This window comes from Aythya fuligula, chromosome 5 (genome assembly GCF_009819795.1).
Source record: "Aythya fuligula isolate bAytFul2 chromosome 5, bAytFul2.pri, whole genome shotgun sequence".
NCBI classification, from domain to species: Eukaryota; Metazoa; Chordata; class Aves; order Anseriformes; family Anatidae; genus Aythya; species Aythya fuligula.
Window position 1 is genome coordinate 62,670,896 of NC_045563.1, and position 19,792 is coordinate 62,690,687.

Sequence of the window (19,792 nt, forward strand, 5' to 3'; positions counted from 1 at the left end):
TATCTGGCCCAGTGGCATGGGTCTTTCCAGGCCCCACATTTGCATTTTGTAAAACCATGAAATAATGCAAAAATACGAGCTCACTTACAAAATCAATCCCTCTTCTGCAGAAAGTTTGGTTGCAGTGGTTGGAAACAAGAGCTGCTAAATGGAGAAAATCTAAACTGGCGGTGGGTGACAATGCCCTCAGAAGAGCTACCTGGAAGCTTCTGTTACAGTTACTCAGAACATCATTTCATGCTTAGGGGCACGTGCCTCGCAGAGAGTTTTCAGTGGATAAGGAAATAATCTTTTTGATTCCACCGAAGCCGCTAAAGCTAACCCAGGATAGCAAGATGCTTTTCCTTGTTGCACTCACAGATCTGTGCAAGAAGTCAAAAGTACACCACGAGCTGCTGTAGTAACAAAGTCCCCACGCTTCAGCTACAGAACACCTACATCAAAAACAAGACCTATCACTGTTTGTCAGCATGGGTTTTACCTTTTTTTTTTTTTTTTTTTTTTTTTGGGCAACATGCTGCCATCTCGTGGGGAGCATTGTGGCTGGTACCACAGGGCTGGCACAGCTCTGATTCCCATGGCATGAATGGCACAAACAGGACTGATAGCACAGGGGGCTGCAGCAGGCTAGCACCCCCAGGAACAGTAGTTACATACAGGCCACTACAACTCATGCCTCACTCTCAGAGCTCCCCAAAAATCCTCAAAAATCTCCTTATTCTCTGCCAAGAATGGACCCATAGAAGTGTTTGAGGGAGACGTGAGGCTGTAGCTTGTTAAACGAAGGTGTGCCAGAGCACGTGCTTACAGCATCTTAAGTCAGACCTGCATCAGGATCAAATTTTACTGCTACATTATTGCACATAGAAACACATCCTGCTAGGCAAGAGAGCTATGGGCCAAGAGCAAACGGTCAGGCTGGATGTGTGTGTGTCTGTGCAGAGCCAGGGCAGGTATTTCAGAACGGCCGTGTCCACCCAGTGCTACAGGCGCTGGCTGGGGGCTCTCTGGACTAGCCGAGAAGACAGCAATGCCTGCAGTGTTAAGCATACAGTTCCTAGACCTAAGTTTCCTTCCACTGAATGAAGTTGCTGTTCTCAGCATGGATGAGCCTTTTCAGGGTTTTATTTTTGTAAGTTTGCTGAGAGAATTAGCACCTACGGGAGCCAGGGCACAGTAGTTATGCTATGTAAGCCAGACAGGCCCCCTGAGCACTTTTCTGCCAATCCTGTTTTTACTAACTGGTACCTCTCTGCTTTTCCACACAGCCCCTCACACCAAGCATGACACCAGTCACAGCTAACCGGGGGGTGGCGGGGAGAGGCACCCTAATTCATGAGCAGGGTTGTGTCTTACACAGGCTTGTCTTATGGCAAAGTCCAAATTCCCAGTTTTCTGAATTCCCACATTAAATCCCAGATATATCATGATCTCCAGTCTTACCCCAAGCTGCTGTTCATGGCTAGCTCATTTAGATCCAGCAGTTCTGGATTTTGCTCCAGGCAGCACCTCCAGCAGACAGCTGGCATTTCGTAACAGGCCTTTCAACCGGTGACAGGACATGTGTAGCTCCTGGTCATGAAGGGGGCGTGAGGTGGATGCTAGTGCCAATGCAGTGACAACTCCTAACCCTGGCTGTAAATCCAGAGCGAACTCCCTGGCTACCTTTTGTGCCACACTGACGGCTAACAGTGCATTACAAAAGGATGTTCAGTACCTCCCCAAATGCAAGTGTGTGTCTGAAATTTCTTTTGCTCTTTCATTTAACCCCAACTCTTTCCCATTTGTTTGTGGGCCAGGAAATAGTTACATAAAGAAATCTGCGAAATAATACACCCAGAGCCTTGCAGGTCCTACAGCAGCCCCTTGGGGCTGCCAGCACACCAAGGACAAGCCAGCAGGTTCCTCAGCTGCAACACTGGCCAGCAGCAAATGCTGCATCATGTCCTTGCCCTATGCTGCCTGCTCTCTGCCCCACATGCCCTTTTACACACCTGTAAAGCTCCCATATTTGTCTCAGAGGCTTTACGCATTCTTGCCCAGCACACACTCCCTGCAACAAGTGCAGGGCTGTGGGGAGCCCCTCCCCTGCCCACCCTCATGCATCACCCCAAAACAGCAGCCTGCTGCCAGGACAGGGCACGGGGGGCTCCCACACATAAAGCCTGCTGCACCCACCCTGACAGCAAACCACTCCTCCCAAGTTTGTAACCCCGACCAGCTTGTTTCCTTTTTTTTTTTTTTTATTATTTTCACTTATTATTCCCTCTCATAAATTGCATTTTTGTGTGCTGCTTTCATGACAGCTGTTTCATCCATCTTATTCTCATCAAATGGATATGTACACTGCACACACACACAAGAACACACACTATGTGTGTGTATGTTTAACATACCTCTACATTCTTCCAACTCCTGAATTTATTTCCAGATAAAGATTCTCCATTCAATTCATGTCTCAGGCTCCTGTCCATGTTTAGTAATTTGTTCCATATCTTCCAGTGCAGCAAGCGGGAGAGAATGCACAAAATATGTTCAGGCTACCACTGCTGTATTAGATTCAGGCACAGATGAAACTTTCCCTAAACCTGGCCAAGCATAAATGCACACTATACTTAAACATCTCATGGATATTTGCAGTGATCTTAGTATAGTATGAAATACTTGATCTAAGAAAAAACAACAAATTGCATCTCAAGTGACTGTTTCAGAATATTTCTGTTTCTAGTGTAACTTTCTCTCACCTTAAAACTATGCAGCCCTCATTTCCTGAGCCTCAGGATCACCACAGATAGGATACTTCATGGCACGTAATTAAAATCCACATCTGTAAGGCTACAGTGCCTATTGAAGAAAAACGTTCCAGCAAAAAATCAGGCTTCAGTTGTGTTCGGTCAAATATAGCGGCCAGCCAGTGTGAAGGAGTTTCCTTAATAAATTCTGTATTTGTAGACACATTCAGTTAGGAAAAAGATTTCAAGGTTGTGCTCCTAGCTTATTCTTTTACGTTGTGCACATGTACTAAATGGGCTTTGCTACGTACACCTCAAAAAAACTTTATTACTATACACAGTGTTTAGTCAGAACAGCTTTAGTGACAAATACATACCTGAAGCATTTCCCTTTTTGTTTATTGTTTGTTGTTTGTTTAAAAAAAAAAAAAACACTTTTAAACTACTTTACTAAACCACCTTCAAAGAGCAACATACAGAAAGTCACACAGAATTTGCACTGATTGGAGAGAAACTGGATGAACTTACCTTCTGAAGGTGGAATCTGTCCCCTGAACACTAACTCCTGTTTTCCCCACAGCTGCTATACTTGCATCACTACTCATAAGTGTTTTACAGCAACAGCAGAACATACGTTGTAGAAAGTAGAGCTCCACAGCAGAGCACAAAAATCTGCCCAACAAGCAAAAGAATTGTTCAAACTAAATGTGCAGCAGCAAGATCTGTTATAGGACTCTTTGGCTCCAGCGATGCCTAGAAACAAACCTACTTGTACCAGTCTTCAGTTTGGCTCAGGTTCTTTAGAAGTACTAATCTGACCCCTCTACCAACAGCCTTGCACATGCACTTTTGCACATGCAAAGTTTGAATGGGGCATTTTTAAAAGGATGATAGGAAGCCTATGTACATTTAAGTCGTAACAGGTTTTACATTCAGCATCTATTGCATTTACAGGATGTCATCTATATAAATGATAAAAAAGCATTTGCATTTCTAAGTTTATTTAATGCAGAAATATTTGCAGACCACTATCCTTAAATTCTCTTTCCAAGGATTATTATAACATCATTCCTTCCTGCTTACCCACATCACACCTCTTCTGATTCCTTGGATTTAAATAAGCTTCAGATCTTGTTCTCTATGTTCCGTTATTACTTATTTCCATTATGCAAACATCCAGAGGTCCCAGTCAGAATTTCATCTCCTCTGTTCTGAGAATTTCCTGGTGGTTCATATTGATCTTCCCTGCCCTGGTGGCTGTCTGAGCCCTCGTGTATCCATCACTGCAACCTAGCATATGGCAGCATTCACAACATCATGCAGAATATTTGAATGACACTGGTTTGGGCTGTGATTAGCCTGGAGTCATCATACCATGACCTCTGTATTCTTGTATGTCATTTACTTTGCTGTCTTTTCACTTCAACTGGTGTCAGCTTCCTACAGCTAACAGCTGAAATATATAGTTCTATCTTCCAAAACTGCACCAAACAAACCCAAATAGTTACACTCATTAAAAAAAAAAAAAAAAAAAAAAAAAATCAGTCCTTGTGCTGTGGATCAAACGAAGCTGAGGATCAAACAAACAATTGAACAAATTAATAAGAAGACACTAGGATTGTTTTTTTAAAATATTTGGATAGTTTGAGTACAACTATAATCTCAATGTAATATCACAAACAAATATAGAAAAATAATATTGAACTATTATTGAACAAGTCATTTGTAATTTCATATGATCTATTTTTTAATTATAAGAACAGTGAATTTAATGAAAAGCTCTAATGAAACAAGGGTACAGTCAAAAATATTCTGGGAACTTGTGTCTTAACACATGTTTTCACCTTTTTTATTTTTAAGTTTGAACAAGTTTTAGAAAATAATCAGATTTATCTACAAAGTAATAAAATATTGTGTCAGTTTACTCTGTCTCGATACAGATAGTCGCAACAGGCCACTTGATTCCAACTCATCATACAGGATTTGTTTTTAGTATAGTTATTAGAATTAATACCAGGATAATTCTGGGCTTACACCAGCCAGAAATACGTGCACCACTAAATACACAAAGAATCATGTACTTGTGGGGTAAAGATGCGGGCTAATAATATGCTACAGAAAACAGAATGCTATGGTAAGCAGACGTTCCCAGGATATAAAGTCTACCTGGTATGTGATAACTTGCTGCACAACCTTTCATTTTGTTACAAAACTATTATTTAGCACAGCAAAGACAACTAAAAATATTACCCAATGTTTTCATGCAACTAAAAGGCCACTGGTTTATTTCCCTTATTAATACACTAAATCTGAAACTTTTTACATTAATTTACAATGAATAAAAGATCCTTACAAATATCTCATGTAGGTGACATTAAGTCATCCAGTTAATGCTAATTATTTCAAAAAGTTAAATCCTGTTTTATAAGGTTAAACATTTGGAATTATTTCTTGCCAAAAAATAACATGTCTACAACCACACAGAAAGTAGAAACTCAGATTTCTACAGAGCCACTACCATTGCTAGGAAATTACAATGCCAAGTGTTACAACATTCTGTAAGTTACCACTCTTCCCAATACTTAAGATAGCAAAAATTCCCTCTCTACTTTCTACTGCATACACAGGATCTGAAGTAAAAGGGAGAATTTTCATTTATAATGTTAGGTAACAGAAGTGCTTCCAAATCATTCACTTTTTATGTAGAAAATGAACACAGCTGTGGAACAAAACAGATTTTTCCTCAAGAAAGGGCAGGTTCTTCTGCTCAGTCTTGGACCATATACGACATTGATACGCTCCTCTCCTTCTACATGCCTGAAGCTTCTGCAAACAGCAAAGACAATGCCCCATGCACATGCAGGCAACAGAGAAGCAAAGCTGAGATCCTCTGTACGGACCAGAGGTGAGACACCGGTCCCAGAGCAGCTGTGCGGAGCAAAAACGTCAGTGTACCTAACAAGATGAAGTGCAGTGAAACAAACCCAGAGCTCAAGTGCAGAGCAGGAAAGTCCAGTTTCACCAATGAAAACTGGAAGTCTGAAAACATTTTGTTTTCTTGAAACCTTGCTGAAAGCAATTGCTCTGATTTGCAAACCATTCAGAAACGTGAAACTGATCTGCAGCCTTCTTGTGAGGGAATTCAGCAAGAACTGGCTTGTGCCTCTTGTCAGAGAGCCCCCAAACAACAACAGAGCCACGCTGCTGTCTTGGTGAAGGTGCCCAGAAGCTGGCCTCTAACTCACCCATGCACTCAGGGCAGCAGTGCAGCATTTCATGCATGTCAAAGTGTTCTGTTACCATATAGAGATGGTTGGTGGGTCACTGCAAGTCACTGACATACTGCATCTGGCATGCGAAGTCCTGAACAGTAAAGAAAAGGGCTTTTCAGCCAAGGGGAAGCTAGCTTGAAACGCCTCACTTCTATCTCACCTCAACAGCACACTGTTACCCCAGAGGCAGCAAGCCTTTCCCATCATCCTTCCTCTCGTCTTGGCATCCCTTAGCCACTCTTCACTGACCACACTGTCTCATAAGCACACAGACCTGCCTTCCTTTCCTCCCTTCTGCTAATCTACCCCCTGCCTCCCTACTCATCTCCCAACCTCTTTTGCTCTCCCTTTTGCAGGTCTGGCAGTCCCATTCCTGGAAAAGGCACACACAGGCAACACCTGAGCCAGGGCAGGAGCCCCAGCGCAGCCAGCAAGGACACAGCTCTCCCTCTTTGCAGCAATTTCCCTTTTCCTCCCATGAGACCATGGTAATTCCTTCTGGGCAGTACTAAGAGCAACACAGTGTCAGTGGCATAAGGCCACTGCCCCTTTCCATCACGCCATGATCAAGATGTGTCCTTACCACGTGACAGGCTGCACTCCCATGTGCCACAGAATGGGGCTCTCACAGCACGACAGTTCAGCGAGGCTGTATTTGGTGGTGCTCATTTACCCCGAACAATGCAGGCAAAAGACTCAAACCCTGGATGTGCACGGGAGTTTCATCTGTCACACTGTGGATATGGTATTATTCACATACAACAGTTAAATACCACATACCAATGTAACGAAACCCAGGGAGATACAAGCCCACATCTAAAAGAGGGAGCATTCATCCCGGCTACACTGCAAAATTTCAGTACCTTTCCTGAGGGGACACACAGAAGACGACCAGGGGCCACTGGGCCCCTCAGAGCACTGCCAAGGACCAACCCAGAAACACACAGGTCTACCTCCAAAGGAGTGGGGCTGGGGCCATCTCCCTTCAAGACAGAAGGCCCAGAAGATATTTTATGCTGAGGAAATGGTTTGCATGGCCAGAGAACAGTGACGTAACAGGAATGTGGACAGAAAAGCACTAAGAAAACAAAAAACATTCTGGTCAACATCGTTCTCCCTTTCAGAATACCTTTACCTCAACTGAGAAACACAACCAGAGGAAAAGGACCTAGAGTTTGGGAATCTTAAAATGGCATTTTACCATAGACGGCTTTCATGGCTATGGTCTGATTGAGGAATATCTTTGCATATCCACTTCTCTCCAGCAAGAAAGAGAAAGCAGCCCTTCTCTGCCTAACATGGTCACTGCAAGGTGCTCAAACAAGATAAGGGATAGGAGGATTGGGGCTCATATAAGAACCTTATACAGTTTGAAACCATGATGTACAAGAACATAATTTATCCAAAGCCTGCATTTAAAATGATGCTTGCATGTTCAACTTGCAGGTGCTCAGGGGACAGAATTTTGTACTACTTGGAAAAGCCAATGTGTCATGCTGTCCCAGGGCTATGCACACAGAGAGCACTGGGATTCAGCTGAGAATCTGTTCTGTTGAAGCATTTGCACTCAGCCCACAATAGAAGCATCCAATGTGTCAGGGTCTGCTTTCCATTTCTGTGGTGCCCTGCTATCATTCCGTTTAAAGCAGTAGGTGTCATTAGCATGACCACAGCGTGATACAGATGTAGAGTGTTCAAGCCAATATTCAGCCCTTTGCTTATTCATCCATATGCCTCATACAACACATAATTCAAAGAAAAAATACATGTTGTGCAATTCTCAGATTCACTGGCTTGGGTTAAAACCATTTCAAACTTAGTTCTGAATTTTCTCTGCAACAAAAGTTAAGAGAGACATCAAATTTGTTCCCACTTTCAGTGAGACTGAACATGATCCCAGTTTTGTTGAGGTAATATGCATTAACAGCAGCCCAGAGTTCAACCAAAACCACACCACTTAGCCTGTCTGTCCTCGTTAACTTTTAGAGTTACTGATGAAACAACAGGGTAGAGCTCTACAAACTTCTGCTTGGCACCATTCTGTTAGAGAAATTATGGTTAGTCTCTAATTCACAGACCCATGAAGTATCCTTGGTACCCAAAAGGTATTATCTGGAGAGGAATCAAAATTCTGTTCACCAAAATATTTATATTAGCTAAGAAAGCCAAACTCTGCCAAGAACACAGCTGGCAAGCTTCCCCAGAGTCTCTCTGCCAGTGTGTAAAGCACAGAAAGTGGGCCCACCTCCCATACCCCCTCTGTGCATACCAATGACTTGTTAGTATTTTAAGTACAGTGCCAGCTATTTGTAAGGCCTCAAAAATCTGGAAACTTTAGAGCGCAGCAGCCGAATGAAGGATCTTGGGAACATCTCTCTTGACTCTTGGGCTGTGTACTTGAAGTAGTTTTGTGGATGCGCCAACACATCAAACAATGCTTTTATCAACTTCTTATCCTAGAAAAAGGAAAGCAGATTTTTTACAGTAATTCCACAGAGAAATTAGGGTCAGTAACACCAAAGTCTAATGACCAGTCAACTGACAAAAGGTTATGGGCATTTTACTTCTCAAGTAAAAATGTCTCAGGAGTTCAGACTAGCAGAGCAATGCTGACATTGACATTCAGGCCCCAGGGAATTCACTGGAATTTCACGTTTGTTTTTAGTAGTGCCAGGATTTCTCCCTTTCTCATACTTCCAAGAACAGCAAAGAAAAACAAAAACAAACAGACAAAAAAAGACCCCAGAGCCAATATTCAGCAAAAAAAAAAAAAAATCTGCTTGAAATGACATCCACTCATCTTGCCTGTATCTCCTAACCAAGGTAGAACCAAGTGAAATCCACCAAAAGATTTTTCACACAAGAAGAAAAAGCCCTTGCTAATCTATGGGACATGAGTAGCAGCACCAAGTACTTCTCCAATCCCACATTCCTCAGTTTGCTCACTGACTCCTGCCAGCACAGCCTACATTAGGTCCAAGGGGCTACCTTTCTAGGAAAATCTATAGCTTTTTATGATAAGGTCTGATTCACCTTTAATATCCCTGGGAAAAGGGTCTCTAATCCACTGCTCAGCACAGTCAGGATGTGCTGATTCACCACTTCCCTGAAGTAGCATGTGTCTACTGCACCAAGGAGCAGAACAGATGCAGAGCAGGAGGCAACCTCACTAGCACATAGTAGCGTTACTTTCAATCAAAAGCAACATTTTAGTGGGAGGAATATACCTTGAGTATTTCTTGATGATTTTCAGATGCATAAAGTCTACCATCCCGAACGATGTCTTCTATTAGTTCTTGGTAATCCTCTATTGAGAATGCACAAGAGAGTCATTTGCAGGTTCATTTCACTTACATATTCAATACCTCCCTTGTTTATACATGAAAGCCCTACCCCCAGAAGAACCAATAGTATCTGTCTCTCATATTAGCAGTTGGAATGTATTCCAAATACTTTTCTGTAAATAAACTGCAAATACTGTGTACTATGAAAACAAAGTTTACTCTGCTGAGCTGTTCTGCATCTGTCAAAATCAAAAGAAATTAAAATGCACCTAGGATTGTAGCACACATTGTAAGAGAGTAGCCTGCTTTAATTCAGTTGCACTACTGAAACTTCTCTGTAAATACTCACAATCCATTCTTGACTCCTTTCTACAAGAGGAAAAAAAAAAAAAAAAGTAAGAGGAAGCCTTCTTAAAGGGCAGCCCCCTTGGTCAATCCAAATTTGAAAAGCTTCAAAAGGAGTGGTGTTCCCTGAAAAATGATCTGCTCTTGATGAAACTCTGCAGAACACCGTGGAGGGCTATTCCTCCACAATTACCCTAGTGTAAACAAATGCTCCACATTATTTTCACGTTGCTCATGCTGAGGGGCAAAGCCTCAGCTCCAGTCTTTCCCCAGTGACTCTGACAATGACAGTTGAAAAGAAGCCAGAATGGCAAGAGTTTCAAACATACTTATTTTTCTCCTCCACTACACCTGCCACTATTTCACAAACATATTTCTAAGTTAGCCTGTGAGATTCAGAAGCAAAAGACTCAATGCCAGCAAATATCCCAGATCAGTTCCTGCACTGTTGTTCCTGCTGCATCACAAGTAGCATCCTTGCTCTAAGACTGTGGAACTCTCCTCCCTTCCCCTACAGACTATTTGCTGTGGCAATGCAACCTCTGGTCTGCCTAGCCCTCAAAATACCATTCTAAAACCTGGTGGCTGGAGCTTTCCTACCTTTGTTTTAATATTAGAGGGAAATAGCTCTAAGTATATAAGCATTAATCTGCATGGTTAACACAGCTCGTAGGCATGACAGAGCACTGGCCTGCATGCACAGAATGACCCGGTAATAGTGGGTCAAATAAGCATGTTTCACATAAGTTTTCCAGAAAGGGTCAAATGCTGTAGTGCAGGAATCACCGTTTTTGAGAGGTTTTATTCTATAGTAAAGTCTCTACTCTAAACAGCTTTGCAGAGCAATTCCCGGAACTCCCATCCCACAAAACTCTGTGGGGGTGAACACCTCGAGGGGCCTGGCCTGAACAACACAGCTCTGACACTAGATTACAGCTGGTAGCAGTCACATGGTACACCACAGAAGCACTTGGGCTCTGCCCAATTCCTAAACAGGGGTAATCTGCCACCTGAAGTAACTCAAAGGGAAGGCATAAAGATGCATGAAAAACAGATGCAGGCTCTGAGTTCTGCATTTTTCCTTTGCAAGTCAGAGCCCGGAATCCCAGCTGTTTGTTTAGGTCTGTGGAGGACTGGAAATATGATTACACTTAAGACTGCAGCGCAATTGAGAGATCCTTAAACTATCTATAAATGAAAACAGCTACTGGAAGCAGTCTGATAGTGACACTGCTGAGAGTGCTGGGTTACCCCGCTTCTTAGCAGGGTCAAGGAGCCCACAAGGAGTTCTGCACTGCTACAGCTGCACTACTCCACATATGCTCAGCTGTTCACATCCGCTTACCATCATACGTTACGTAAGGAACCTGGAATCCTTTGGCACTGTTCCCTTCATTTGACTTGAACTGGATCCACAGCTTCTTAGACCTAGAAGTGAAAGCTATAGGGCGTTCGTAGGTTTGACAGGTTTCATAGGTGGTCACTGAATTGGAGGAAGCTTTCAAAGAAAACACACAATAGGCAGTTATCTGACAATGCTTCACACTAATTTTTAGAAAATATGTTAAACTAGTACGACAAGAAATACATGTTGTTTGTTTTTTTTGTTTTTTTTTTTTTTAAAAAAAAAAAAAAGGAAAAACTCAAAATGTGGCAGGCCATCAGTAAATGGCAGGCCATCAATGACTGACTTTTCAGTCCCTGAATATTTTCCCTGACTCTAAAAAACAGTCTACTGCTTGAAAGATGTGCTTATACTAGAAACTGAAGCTGTTTATTCACAGACCAAACACCTGTAGAGACTAGCAAGCATCCCTTCTTTCCTAATCCAGGCTAGCATTGCTTTACATAATTCATGACTAATTAGCTTGAACCATCTACCTGTTCTTAAGAACATTTCTCTCAGAGTTCACTGACACATTATAGCCTTGCAACCTTGTTTCATCTGAGCAGCATTGCCAAACAGGATTTCTCAATTTGGCATAAAAAGAAATCACTACTCTTAAGCACAGTACAGCTGTGGTACATTTAGTTTTTGCAAAGAGCAACACATATGAGAAGCCTGTGTTGAATACTGAGATAGAAACCATGTGCCTCAGTAGGTATTTTACACTTACAGCTTTTTCGCATCACCAGGTAGTCTCCACACTCATCTTCTATTGGTAGAAATATCTCAGGAACCACAATTAAAATACGGCGTTTTGGGGGCGGGTTAATATTCCAGGTACATTCAGCGTTTGCAGGATAGTCCCCAGGATAGTTTGGTGATTCAATATATCCAGTGTAATCTCCCAGTTCACCTCCACACTGCCTATCTAAAAAAGCAATACAATATACAAGATTAGGTGAAGAGAGGGTATCCTTCAGCCCTTTCTACAGGCACTGCCACAAATAGTACATGAGTGACAGGCACAGAAACTTCTATTTGCATCTGAGGCAGGTACTTTGCTAGTTTCAATTCACATTGAATTGAAGCATGCCTGCTTCTGCCTTTATGGTTTAATCAATGTTAAGAAATATAAATATATATATTCTTCCCTGTTAACATAGCAGGTCAACCAAGCCATAGCCAAGTAGCAAAGCACTTGTAAAATGACATAAAAGTGGTCAAGCAAGGATGCTTCACTTGCTTGTACCAGACAGGATGGGTTTTGTTTTTTTTTGTGTGTGTGTTTTTTGTTTGTAAAAGTATCAGCTGAAGTCTAACTGGAGTCTGCTCAAGTACCATGTCTGCAGCAACACAAATAGGGAGTACAGCAGGCCTTTTCCTTTCACAGATCAGCACCCCAGCAGTTAGAGAGGGTGTGCCTCATGCAGAATTCTTTTTCTGCACTCCCCAACTCTGTGTGGCCACACGGGTCTAAGCACTACAGAATCGTAACAGCAGTGTGTGGGTGTGACATGCTCAAGGAGCAGAGTCTCTAAGAGACACATATGCAGCTCCCAGAAACATGTTTGTGAGTGTATATATATCTGTGTATTTATACGTGTCTGAGGTTCTTCTGAGGAGTTGCCTTTCTGCCTCCCTTTCTAATTTACCCTCAACTTCCCATACTACAGCTACCATAATCTAGAACAGCGGCTCTTTTTGTAATTGCCTCTTTCAGAGATTGTTATTAAGAGGAAGTGCTCACTAGATGTAGTAAAGTTTTGTGAACCAACTTACATTCCTTTTATAGAAAGGAAAGAAATTAGGATGCAGAGAACACAAATTCGGTCTGCTGTATCTTTGAAGAGAGGATTTAATAGCAAGACCAGAGTGACCAAGTACCAACTGGCAAGACACAATCATCACTTACCTTAAAAAGAATGATGAAACCAGTTTGCAGAAATGGTCTCCCATGAACCTCAATAAGCCATGTGGGATGAGATGCAAGCGGGCAGCACACTGCCTTCTCTCCAAGCTCCCTGGAGCAAAGCTAAATTTTGCCCTTAAGGCCACTCCGAATATTAATGGCCCGGTCTTTTTATTTATAACAAATGATCAGAATGATCTTGCTATACTTACTTTTGCACTGTGTTATATTTGTGGACCCATCAAAATCCGTAGTGGTGTTTCCAGGGCACGAAATGCAGAAATTTTGCCCAAATTCAGGTTGGTATGTCCCAACTATACAGCGAATACACCGATGAGTTGTAGTATTATAAAAATGGCCAGGTGAACACTGAACTGGAGGGTATTTAAACAGACAGCACAGTTAAAAAAAAAAAAAAAAAAAAGCATTAATATGTTACAAAGTAATTTTATGCATTTCTATAGGACCTATTCTAATTTTAATAACTGAAGTCTCATATTTCTCAACTACTAGAGCAATAAAGCAGAGGTAAATGAACAGATTTTAATTTACATGGTCGCTCTGCAAGTTCAAACGTCCCAAATGCAGTAACGTAGAGCAGTTCTGTGTGGAAGAAGTAACAAAAGATATGGGAGACTGAGTATAATCAGCATGATACTGCACAAAATAGTGTCTTACCAAACAGTCTAGCCACCAATATTTACATGTAAAATGAACAGCAAGTTCATCCTTTCTTCATTGCTAGCTTATGCCAAGCAGCACTTGCACTACAGCCACATGCCAGTGTACCACTGTGATCAGTTCACCAAAAGCAGAGGTTGAAAACTTTTGTCCTCTACAGCTGGCATGTTGCATCAATAGTAGCGACTATACAGGTATCTTGCCTTCCTCTCTCATGATCACACTGTCTTACAACAGCAGGTCAAGACTTGGGGTACAGCCACCTCCACCAGATCTCTTGCTACTTTATTTCATCACATCACTCAAATCATCACAAAACCTAGACATGTAAGATATAACCCAGACCTGCAAGTACCTCCTGCATCACCAAAATGGGACCCCACTCTGATTTACAAATGATTTTATAATGGTAAAAGATTGTATGGGGGTTTTAGACATGAGTGAGGGGAAAAAAGTCCTTCCTAGCAGACTTGCAACTCCTTATTCTTGTTCCCCAGAACACAGGTAGGAAGTTTTTCTTCACTGTAGTAGAAGAATACAGAACTCCAGACATCTTCCCTATGTCTCTAGTATGCTCTTTTCACTTGATTTTGCTTAGCTATCCTAAGACCATTGTCATTTGTACTGGTACCTAACAGAAAGCAGTCAAGAGCAAGAGCCATACATTACCTTTACTCTCACCTCTATCCCCACCTTGTTTCTTTGTGGGACTAACGAAAATATTTTCCTACTCCTTCTGCCTTGCTCGGCAACTTTACCATTCTCAGCTTGACTTCTGAATGATCTACTACATTACCTTTCAAATGTAGTTTTCTACATTGTACAGTCCCTTTTTTTTTCCCCCCTATTCCTTTCAGTCTCTGCTTACTCCCAAATAAGTACTGTTGTTAAGACTTGTATTCAACTAGCTCAGTCTGGAGTCCTTCCCTACATGCTCCACCCCCACCACCTAACCCAAACACTTCAGATACAAATTCCAAATTGTTCTCACACCTGTGATTTCAGATCTCATTTGGCCTCTTACACAGCAAATCCCTGAGGTATTCATTCCAGTTAATACAAAAAATTCCTTGAATCTCAATTCTTATTTGAAAACTGAACCTCATTTACAGACCTATTTTTGTTTGTGTTAAGTGAAACTGAAATCAGTTCCTCTTATTTTGATCCAAGGTATTTGACCACTTTGTGTAACTTCACAAAATTAAGTATGAAAGCATTAACTATTTGTGGATTCAGTGACTCTTTGCTGAAGAAATCTGTTAACTATCACATTGCTACCAGTAGTATTAATTCTTCAAGCATACTGCGAGATTTGTCTATTATATTGCAATTCTCAATAATAGACATACTGACACGAGAGAGATCTCTTTATCCAAATCACCACCAAATGCTTGCATCATGATCTTACTTTTATCCCCTGTTTTTACTTCATGACAATAGATTTTCTATTAACATTTTATTTTCTCTGCATGGTTATTTTGATACAAGTGATATTCTTTTATCCATGCTTTAATACATTGAGTAAACCCCTATACCGATTAATACTTCCTCTCTCTCCATTGGCACACACTTTATCAGTGTTTTCAAACACAGCTTCATAGCTCTTTCTTTTTTTTTCTTTTTAGATACCTAAAATGCTAACAAGAAATTTCTTCATTCATAGATGTTTCATCTCCCCTCCCGATTTTTATTTCTGTGAGGAAAACCTTGGGAACTGATTGACCGCCGATCTATTGCAGTCAAGTTTACAGGACCATCTGAGGTACTCCACAGTTAAATCAAATGATGGCTTTTTGCTTATTTTTTTAGGCATTCAATCCATTACGAACATGAAAAAGTCATTGATTATTTTTTTCTGAGACTTTTTTTTCCCCTTGTCATTCCTTTACATAGCTCTTCACAGATCAGTCACTTCACTGAACATCTTCTATGCATCTCCAGTCCCTCCTTAAGAATTATATAAAAATCAGTTAGAAAAAGACTTAAGGCTTTATTGAGCTTCCTTGCAGCTGGGCCGGGCCAGCCAACTGTTACACCCCTGGAAGGAGACCCTGGGAAGGAACACAACCATTAGAACACCCCACTTGTAGCAGCAACAATAGCTTTTCCTTCAGAGCATTACAGTTCATCATATCTTGATCTTACCTTTGGTCTCACAGTCCTGAAACAAGGATGCACTGGTGTGTCTTGTCATTAGTCCTCCTCCACATGGAAAGCAGGTTACTCGACCAGCTTCAGGCTGGTATGTTCCAAGGGGACATGGCAGACAGGGTTTAAAGCCATCAGGGGAATATTCGCCTGGTGAGCACTGATCTAGAGGAGGAAGAACACACTTGCTTCAATGTGTACATTATATGTGAAGATACGTTAACAAGCCTGCACAGAACCCAAAACCGCATGGTGCAAATGATTTCTTTTTTATTTGGGAAGCGTGGGCCAGGGTTTCAGAATTGAATGCAAACAATAGATAAAACTCAATAAATACACTGCACTCTGTAAACTTGAAATAGGTACAGATAACCTCTGGTGCTGGTGAGCTCTTCTGTGGACTGGAATGGATTTGACACTTTATTGCAAGGATGCACTGGACACAAAGCCTGTCAAGTACTCTGTTAATCTGTACAGAGTGGTAATGTAGTGATTAGCTCCTCTTTCTAGCTAAATATCACTTCCCTACCCTCCATCCCCCCCCCAAAAAAAGACAAACAAACAAACAAAAAAGTACTGAAATTAAGTCATCAAAAGTGTACTTCCAAAATTCTAAAAGTATTTTAATCTTAGTAATTGGTGAATCATCATACTTCGTAGCCATTAATGTTACTGAATTGTCCTAAGACCTCAATCACAAGGAACTGTGCAAACTCAGTAAACACTAAGCACATCTCAAAGACCTTTAATGCAGAAATATTATTGCCATTTCTCCGATCCCCCATCTTGGATAATGATTATCCGTGCTCTGTATGGTGCATGGATAGCATTAACTCTATCAGATTGGTTTTACTTGAGCACACCCTAATACTAACTAACAAACCCAGGGGTATTTATGGATATCTGAAAAAATAGCTGTTTTTCAAACTATTCACAAAAGAACTAATTTCAGTGCCAGTATTTAATAATTACCCTGCTCTGGAAGGCACAAAATAGTGTTGCAGTTGTTCAGCTGCACTGAAAAATTCTGTCCTTTTAAAGACCTGTTATGATAATAAACTGTTAGTTTTAGTTTATAGCTCCAATAAATCATCCAGTGAATAGCTGTTTTGTTAGGAAGTTAAATTGGCCTTGGCTTCATTTCAGGATATATGACTAACAACAAGCAGGGTATTAACTACCGGTCATGATCAATGATGAAGAATTTTGTTTACTGCTGATTTCACTGAGTGGAATAGTGAGTGTTCCTCCTCAACTTAAAAATAAAATAGAGCTGAATTAAGCAATGTTCTGTAGCTTATCAGTGAAAGCTAGTGAGGAATGAGACCATCTTAGCTCTTGATTCTAACTTTTTCCACCACACATCACTTGTGCTTTCATAAGTACACACATTCGTTTGCTCCCAAGCTTTTCAAGTCTTTCTTCATTTTATAAACATTTCTACAGAACACTCATCTCTGTACTGTTTGTGCAACTTGACAAACATGACCAAATTAAAGCTTTCACTGTAACAATCCTAGTAAAGTAAGGAAAGACTATTTACAATTCTGCAACAAGGAAACACAATCAAGGTTAGTAAAGGTGATTCTGAGAGGTGGCTACCGATTTCAGGAACCTAGAAGCAACAAAAAGATAGTGCAAATCTCCTTCCCCACAAAAGAGCTATGGTCAATCCATCCTCTAAGCAGACTCACTAGGGGCTGTCTGCCCTCTGCTCTGCTCACTTAACCTTTTTCCCCATCATTTTCACCACCATTATGTGAAAATGTTACTTCTGAGAATCTATGCCATCTGATATCTTGACAACTTTACCATCTGCATCTCACTTGCCTTGAAAGCTCATGTTGTAAAACTGAAAATCTCCCTGTGGAATAAAATGGAAGTGATCTAAATATTTCAGAATTATTTTTCAAAATCTGCAATTTTTGGAAATTCGCATTAAGTAGATAAGCACTAGAAGTTCTCCTTGAACATCACTGAGACACTGAACATGGGGCATCTTTTCAGGCACTGTGCAACTCAACTCTAAGAGCAAGAGAAAGAAGGGGCAGAAGCATTGGATGGTCTGTTTCTGTGCCTTACCTCCACATTGAGACACACTGTGAGCTCCAGCTAATTTTTGGTTTCCAGGATTCTGAGAACTGGGGCAAGAGTCACAAGTTATTTGTCCTTCCTCATCCTGGTAAGTTCCATTAGGGTATAAAACACAGCTTTCTCGTTCCCCATCATAGTATGATCCCACACTGCAGCTAACTAGCAACAAGAAGAAATATCAGGTCACTAACATTTTGAGTTTGTGGGCTCAAAGCCAAATCAGATGGTCAAGCAGCTAAACTACTATCTCAAGTACAAGGTGATACAAGGACTACGTTTGCATAAGCATTACAGATGACCAAGTGTCAGAACTGCAATTTGGCAGTTTCTGTGGCATGAAGAAGGCTGACATTTCATTTCAGCTTTGTTGGTGTTAACCTGACGTCCATTAAGCAGCACAGGAGCTCAACTTCAACTGCTTTCCTGCTATCTTTTACCTGCACAGGGTGCCCCTGTGATGCAGGAACTGTATCTCTGACTGTGACAGTGCCCACAAAGCAACACAGGAACAAGACAGTGAAAGGCAGAACTGCATAAAGTCAGCCTGAGCCAAAATAAAATGTTTCTATTTGACCTGTACAGACGAGTTCAAGAATTTAATTTTGATTTTCCTAAAAGGTAGCAACTCCCGAAAGAAAACAGCAAGAAAAAAAGAAAAGTCCAGCTCAGGTACCCCACCAACACTGTAATGGGGTATCCAAAACCAACTTTAATAAGCTTTGTAGAGTGGTGGCCTACAGTTGTGAACTAGTTGAAGAGAGAAAAGCCTGATAGCTAAAGAGTAAGGGGAGGAAAGGACACTCTGGTCCAATGTGGAAAAAAAAAGCCATGTGATGTCTACCTGTCTCTTTCAGTAGGAATTACTGCTTAAAAGTAAGAATCTGTGTTCAGGCAACAGCAGCCTGCAGGAAGCAAACCAGACTAGCAGAAGAGTCCAAGTGGACAAGCAATTGGCCTGTGCGTCCATGGGCTTTTGGTTCATAGGATACAGATTTAGTTGTTTGTGGTCTAAGGAATATGTTGGTTTCTTTTACATGACTACATCACCAAGCTTTTCTTAGCAGCACAATTTGAGCCAACAACACATTCCCTGTAAACTGCTCCCAGTTCTTCTCCAGAGAGGGGACTCAGAGAAGTTCCAAACACAGACCGCTCATCCATAATCCCAACCCAAGCACAGAGCAGGGGTAATGAGGAAAGCATGTTTGAAAGCTCACAGCACCCACCAGGACCCAGTTTATCATAACAAACAGACCTGGTGTTAGGCTCAACTACAGTACCAATAGGCTCAATTATAATACTCAATTAATTATAGGGACAGTGTAAACGCAGAAATCATCCCACAGAAATCCATAGGACCGACCGTGCATGAAATTAGGATGACACAAATGAACCCTCTCAGAAAACAAAACAACAGCTACAACATAATAAAAACCAGAACAAACAAACTAAACCACCAACAACAAAATTTTAAGAGTTCAAACTTCTCCTGTCACAGCATTTGGTTAAGTGAAACTAAAAACCTTTATGGGCCTTGTTTCAAAAAACTAGAAACTGAACCGTCCTTCCTGACACATGGGAAATACCCACTCAAAACAAGATCTGAAGATTTGCAAATAATGACATTAAATCAGAATTCCACTGGCTGTCTTAGCTCTTTTTTCAGAAACCTGATTGTTTTTCTCCAAATGAACAAAAGAACCAATTGCCTCTAGTAGACTTGATTTCTGCTGCCACTGTCTTTGTTTGTCTTCAATGCCCATTAAAAAGAAGTCTTGAATCTCATGCAGCTGTTTTAGAAAAAAAAAAAAAAAAAAGAGGGAAAAAAAGTGAAAGCTTTTCTGATGCAAAAACAAGAAAAGAAAAGAAGGGGGCACAGGGAACAAGGATTAACAGTTACAAAGACACTTAAAGGCTCTTCCTCTCTTTTCAACACAGTA

General features: G+C 41.2%; 1 protein-coding gene across 1 annotated transcript in view; it reads right to left on the reverse strand.

Moving 5' to 3' along the window:
• Positions 1 to 4,463: 4,463 nt before the first annotated feature.
• The window catches only part of SCUBE2 (signal peptide, CUB domain and EGF like domain containing 2), a 47,166-nt gene continuing 31,837 nt past the window's right edge, over positions 4,464 to 19,792 (reverse strand). The window contains exons 17-23 of the mRNA XM_032188569.1: positions 17,841 to 18,011; positions 15,756 to 15,923; positions 13,142 to 13,303; positions 11,751 to 11,948; positions 10,979 to 11,131; positions 9,232 to 9,311; positions 4,464 to 8,460 (exon numbers count right to left, since the gene is read on the reverse strand). Of these exons, the coding sequence (XP_032044460.1) occupies positions 8,308 to 8,460; positions 9,232 to 9,311; positions 10,979 to 11,131; positions 11,751 to 11,948; positions 13,142 to 13,303; positions 15,756 to 15,923; positions 17,841 to 18,011 (1,085 nt within the window). The 3' untranslated portion in view covers positions 4,464 to 8,307. The remainder of the gene's footprint in view (positions 8,461 to 9,231; positions 9,312 to 10,978; positions 11,132 to 11,750; positions 11,949 to 13,141; positions 13,304 to 15,755; positions 15,924 to 17,840; positions 18,012 to 19,792) is intronic.